We start from the raw sequence: 6,396 nt of genomic DNA, 5'->3' as shown, positions 1-6,396 counted from the left end.
CTGCTGCCCCCCCTACAGCCTCCCCATGAAGGGTCAGCGGAGCATCAGCCCCTCCAGCACCAGCGCCTTCTCCCGCACCGTCCAGCCCAACCCGCCCGGCGCTCAGCCCAGTCCGACCCGGCGGCGCTCCCCGCCGACAACACCACCGGCAGCGCCCCAGCCTTCGCCCCGTCGTAATCTGCCACGGCCAGCCTCCGCCGGAGCAGGAACAGGAACAGGAACAGGAGCAGGAGCAGGAGCAGGAGGAGAAGTCTTCGGGCAGTTCCTGCTCAAGCCTGTAGGGCGGCGCCCTTGGGACGCCATCGAGGAGCTGGAGTCCTTCAACAAGGAGAGCCAGAAGGTGCAGGATCCCGCCCCGGGCCGTCAGAATGTTCCGGAACCGAACCACGCAGGTGATGACGACGACGAGCTCCTTGAAGAAACGTCAGAGCACAAAGACGAGGTGGACAACATGGACATTAGCCCCGTCGTTGACGACTGGGGCCTCTCAGAGTTGGTGCCCCTCTACAGGCGAACCCGGAGCTCCCCCTGTTGGCCGGAGGACCACACTGCAGCGGACAGGTTGGGGGTCGAGGAGCCCAGCCCCAGGCAGGGGAGCTCAGGCCTTGTGGTGCAGCCTCTCTGCAGCCCCAACGCAGTGGACAGGCAGGACATCCCCGTTCCTCAGGAGTCCATGCTAAGGGACGTAGGGCTCACCGTCTACACCCCTCAGCCCCACAAGGGGGCGCCAGAGGAGTCCTTCTCAGCTATAATGGTGACTGCAGAAACTCAGCCAGCTAGAGCACCGCAGCCAGATAAGCCCCTCTCCCAGGCCCCACCTCGGGCCGTAGAGTTGCCGAACCCTGACAAGAGGGAAGCCGCCGTCCCGAACTCGGAGAGGACACACACCTCCGTCACCGTAAGACGGCAGCGGTTCCGCTTCAGCTCGGAGGGTCCGACCTTCCTGACAGAGAGCCTGACGGTCTTCTCGCCTGACGGCCAGGGCGAGGAGGAGGACGAGGTTCTGGAGGCCCTGCTGAGCAAGGTGAAGAAGCGCCCGCCCAGCGAAGACCTCAGCCCACTGTACCAGGTGCAGAGCGCCAGCGGCATCCCCCAGAACGAGTCCATCGAGGAGCGCGCCGCCAGAATACTGGGCATCTCGGTGCCGGCTGAGTCCCTGGTGTCAAAGGGCCAACGTCTGGAAGGGACATTAGCCTGTCAGAATGAGGTGCTGGCATTGGCTGAGCTGGTGTTGACCAATCAGAGTGAGGAAGAGGTAGAAGAACACCTGCTGTTAGCCAATGCAGAGAGGCCAGATGGTGTGGCGATAGAGGAGGCGTTATGTGAGAAAGAGGAGGTGGCAGGTGAGAGAGAGGAGGAGGCTAATGGGGAGCAACAAGGAGACGTGGAGGAGGAGGAGGAGGAAGTAGAAGAAACAGCAGCTGTGGTGGAGGAGACAGCAGCCCCAAGAGAAGCACCAGATGAAGAAGCAGAAACGAATGTCAGAGAAGGAGAACCGACAGCCTGTGAGTGGGAGACCACTAAAGGAGAATCAGCAATAGCAGGAGAGACGGAGGAAGCAGGAGAATCTACAGCAATAAGAGGGGAGGAGACGGCGGCGGCCAGTGAGGAGGAGCCAGTGGAGCAGTCTGTCGGCGACGACAGAGGAGGTGTAGAGGAGGAGGAGGAGGAGGAGCAAGCCATAGGTGGAGGTGAAGTTACAGAGGAGGAGGTAGCAGCAAGTGAGCTGGAGATATCAGGAAGTGTAGAGGGTGGGGGAGAAGCAGCAGAATCCAGAGAGGATAGCCTGGATGAGGAGGCGCAGCAAGCAATCAGAGAGGCCATAGACGAGGAGGAGGTTCCAGAGGAGAACAGAGAGGCCCTAGATAAGGAGGTTCCAGAGGAGAACAGTGGGGCCCTAGATGAAGAGGAGGTTCCAGAGGAGAACAGAGAGGCCTTAGATGAGGAGGTTCCAGAGGAGAACAGTGGGGCCCTAGATAAGGAGGTTCTAGAGGAGAACAGAGAGACTCTAAATGAGGAGGTGCAGCAGGCAAGCTGGAGAGGAGAGTTCTCAGAGGTGCAGGTGGAGGCCGGTCCAGAGGTGGAGGAGGTGATGGAGGTGATGGAGGAGGAGGTGGAGGCAGTGTCAGTCAGTCCAGATAGCTACATCGCCATAGCGACGCTGGAGATGCCCGAGATCCTGTCCATCGTTGAGGAGGACGATGAGGACGAGGACACTGACTTCGGTCCGAACGGCGGCGCGATGGACAGGAGAATGGACCGTCTGCAGGGCAGTGAGGAGGCGATGTCCTATATGCCCTCGTACCTCTCGCTCGGTCACGCGCAGAGGGAGCAAGAAAAGAGGGAGGAGGTGCTTGTAGGCATGAAAGAGACGGAGGAACAGAGAGAGGATGAGCAGGAGGAAGAGGAGATGGAGGACTCCAGAAGGGTGGAAGAGGAGAGACAGATCAGAGAAGACGGAGAGGAGGAGGAGGAGAGCACTCCGGAGAGAGGGATGGACGGAAGAGAACGGCCGCTCTCCCTGCGGCCTGAAGACGAGGCGCGTAGAGGGGAGAAGAGAAGAGACGAGGAGGTGGGAGAGGAGAAGAGCAAACCTGGGCGGCCGGTGGACGAGTCCCCGTGTCCGGCCGTGCGACCCACACCCCTCCCCCGCAGTACTGTGGTCAAGCGGGAGATCCGCCTTCCTCTGGAAGCCCTGGAGGACCCTGACACATATCCAACCTCAGGTGAGAGATCCCTTCACAAACACACACAACACAAACACTAACCCTGACACATATCCAACCTCAGGTGAGAGGCCAGGGCACAACGCCTCAAATCAAGCCCCTTCACACGCAAACACATCACAATCACAAGCACAAACACAATGCTAACACTGACACTGACACCGACACCGACACCGACACCGACACCGACACCGACACAAACAGACACAAACAGACACAAACAGACACAGACACAGACACTAACACTAACACACCCAAACACTCATTTTGTTCAGTTTTATTCAGCACACACCTTCAAAGAAACCTTTACCATATCCAATCATCTGACTGAGAGTGAGACACATCTAAAACAAACACTTGTTGTGCATTCACTGACACTGTCTAATATCACACTGACACTATCTATCCTTCCATACAACACAAACCAGAATAAAAAATGTCACATTGCAACATCCAGACACAGCCAAAGTAGAAAAGAGATTTAAGATCTTGGACCAGTGACATGCACATACCCGAGCAGGGGAAGTTAGCAACTTTGTTGCTTGCAATGCAATTTCACATTGCCATGGTTTTGGGCAACGCACCACTGATCTACAAGTGGTCTGTACAGTTATAAGCAGTCTCTTCCACCAGGGGGCGATAGTGGCGTCCATCAGGCTGTTTTAGGCCTTTGAGGCAAGTTGTAAAGTTGTTTGTTTCCTCCTTTCAGATTCCTATGATCCCAGTCGAGTGGAGAGGGTGTAGCCATGGCGACTCGAACTTCCCCTTCGTCACTGTGACCCCCATCCCAGCGCTTCTTTACGACCAGCAACATTCACCTCTCTCCTCATCGCTGTGTGTGTCTGTGTGTGAGTGTGTGTGGGTGTGTGAGAGAGATAGATAAATGGCAGACATTATATATCAGTTTCTGTAGAATATATCAGTTGGAGTAACATTGCCTTTTCGTTTATAGCCATGTGTGAGAATGTGTGTGTGTGTGTGTGTGTGTGTGTGTGTGTGTGTGTGTGTGTGTGTGCGTGGTAGGCAGAGGCCACAAGTAATGTACAGTTCAGAGGTATAATGGCTTTCACAGACACAGCAACGTGCACACAAACACCCTCTACTGTGTTGAGCAATACACATTCATCATGGGCGCTGACCGCAATAATGCACACACTCACTTCTGCAGAGCAATACACAACACCCCCCTCCACACACACACACACACACACACATGCACATATATGTACACACACACAGTCATTGATCATTCCATGTTCACCAAATAGATAGCTTTCTGCAGAGCAACACAGACAATGGCAATCCTAATGTCCTTGGTACCAGAGGTGAACACACACTGTGCGTGATCTGTAGGCACTTTCTATTGAAATTGCATTCTGAGGTGAGTGAAGAACCCTCAGTCCCCCCACCCCAGATGCAGATGCCCTAGGTAATTGCCCTTTGTAATTGCCCTAGGTAATTGCCCTTTGTAATTGCTCTAGGTAATTGGCCATTGTCGCCTTCACTGAGTTTTGCCACACATTAGACGCTTTCTTTTCACATAGAGTGATGAAATTCAAAGCAATACACATACTCACTGTCCTACTCACTGTTCTAAGCATATGAAAGCTGAATGACCATTCACTAATGTAAAGGTGTGACGCACACACACACACACACACACACACACACACACACACACACACACACACACACACACACACACACACACACACACACACACACACACACACACAACACAACACAACATAACACACACCTGAAATGTATTTATTATGAAGCAATCCTCATATTGTACAAAGCAAAGTAGCTTTATTTTTAAAAAGTATTTTATATGTAGCCCTTAGGTCAGCTTGCTTTAGCTCACTTGCTGATAGCGCACATATGTAGATGTGATATCAGAAGTGTGTGTATGTGTGTGTGTGTGTGTGCGTGTGTGCGTGTGTGTGTGTGTGTGTGTGTGTGTGTGTGTGTGTGTGTGTGTGGTTAGACCTAGCTGATTTGCAAGCTAAGGTTATGCACACATGTAGCAGGTGCTTATGTCTATTTCGTAGGTCTGTGTGTGTGTGACCTCAGACTTCTCTTTCACATGACCAAGGTGTGTGTCTCTAGCAGACTGTCCAGGCTGTCTGTGTATGTCTGTCCATCTGTCCATCTGTCTGTCTCACAGGTTTTGGTCTCAAAACAGGCGTGTGAACGTCTCAGTAGTGTGTGTGTGTGTGTGTGTGTGTGTGTGTGTGTGTGTGTGTGTGTGTGTGTGTGTGTGTGTGTGGACAGACATTCTGGACTCACCACCTCAATGGCTTGCTGTGAATCTATCCATAACAATGTTTGTGGCATCAATGCTTCCCTCCAGGAAAAGTAGCAATAGCTGAACAATTGCAAAGAAGACTGGGCTAGGCAATATTATGCAGAGGTGTGTGTATGTGTGTGTACGTGCTTGTGTGTGTGTGTGTGTGTGTGTCCTCAGTCCTCTATAATTGTATACATCACTCCTATTTAGGGGTGCGTGAGTGGCTTTTGTAGCATTAGAATCAGCTAGAAAACACACACAACAATCAGTCTCTCTCTCTTTCTTTCTCTCTATCTCACTCTCACTTTATTTTTGGTATACGCCTCCTCTCTCTGTGCACAGTGAGCTTCCCTCTCAATAGTAGAATATCTCTCTCTCACACACACACACACACACACACACACACATATCCCTGTGTCATTGTCACACATTGCACCCATGTCGTCAGTATTCTAGCGTATTAATGTTGCACATGTCGGCTTTGATATTTTTATATCTCCTTGTACAGTTTCAGTCTTTTCTAAAAGCCGCTGGTGTTCGCTCTCCTTGCATGGATGTATCTCCGGAGAACGGGAACCCGTTTTACACATCAGCACATTTGGTACTATGTAATCCAGCCGATGAATAATCATTATATTTCATAGTGCATATTTTTATCTTCCAAATAAACAATGGCAATATTTAAGAGCAAAATAAGCTTATTTTTAGAAGTAAAAGGGAAAGTGTTATTGAGGCCTAGTGTGTGTATATGTGTGTTCGAGTGCAAACTACCACACGCACATAGAATAGAGAGGCCTTGCGTTGTACAAAAAACTGCAGATGATTCATAAATAAACTCTTTGCATGAAACATATGCTGTGGTCACTTTGTTTATTGATGCTGAAAAGGAGCCAGCACAAATAGCATCTGTTTGAGTGGTTAAAGCAGATGCACAAACACACCCACCAACACACACACACACACGTCCCAATAGCTACAAGCTCACACATTATCATATAGATACAAACACACTCGTGCACAATGACTTGGACACAAATGATCTGAACACACTCTTTGTCGTCTAACAGACATTACTGTATGTGTTGGGATCTGGTACCATCTTAGCAACATCCAGGATTTTGCAATGATGGTATCCAGGACGTTGCTAGGGGACAGTATCCAGGATGTTGCTGGGAAATTTCACCAGAGAGGGTTGAAACATAGCAGAGATCAAGGATGTGATTTCCCAGATCCCATAACCTATTGTCAAATGAGGTGCTTGGTATAGGATCCACACATACAGTACACATACCCACTGTGACGTGCGATACTGACACAGGCACAGGCAGACCACACACTGACATTCTATCTTCACACGTATTCTTCATCAGGCCTCCC

General features: G+C 51.2%; 1 protein-coding gene across 1 annotated transcript in view; it reads left to right on the top strand.

The window, feature by feature from the left end:
• The window catches only part of jcada (junctional cadherin 5 associated a), a 31,948-nt gene extending 26,080 nt beyond the window's left edge, over positions 1-5,868 (top strand). The window contains exons 3-4 of the mRNA XM_062521679.1: positions 1-2,726; positions 3,436-5,868. The exon at positions 1-2,726 is cut by the window's left edge and continues 1,800 nt beyond it. Coding sequence (XP_062377663.1) covers positions 1-2,726; positions 3,436-3,470 — 2,761 coding nt within the window. The 3' untranslated portion in view covers positions 3,471-5,868. The remainder of the gene's footprint in view (positions 2,727-3,435) is intronic.
• The last annotated feature ends 528 nt before the right edge of the window (positions 5,869-6,396 follow it).

The sequence above is a fragment of the Sardina pilchardus genome, chromosome 19, assembly GCF_963854185.1.
Source record: "Sardina pilchardus chromosome 19, fSarPil1.1, whole genome shotgun sequence".
In the NCBI taxonomy this organism is placed as follows: domain Eukaryota; kingdom Metazoa; phylum Chordata; class Actinopteri; order Clupeiformes; family Clupeidae; genus Sardina; species Sardina pilchardus.
This window is presented reverse-complemented; position numbering and strand designations above follow the sequence as displayed.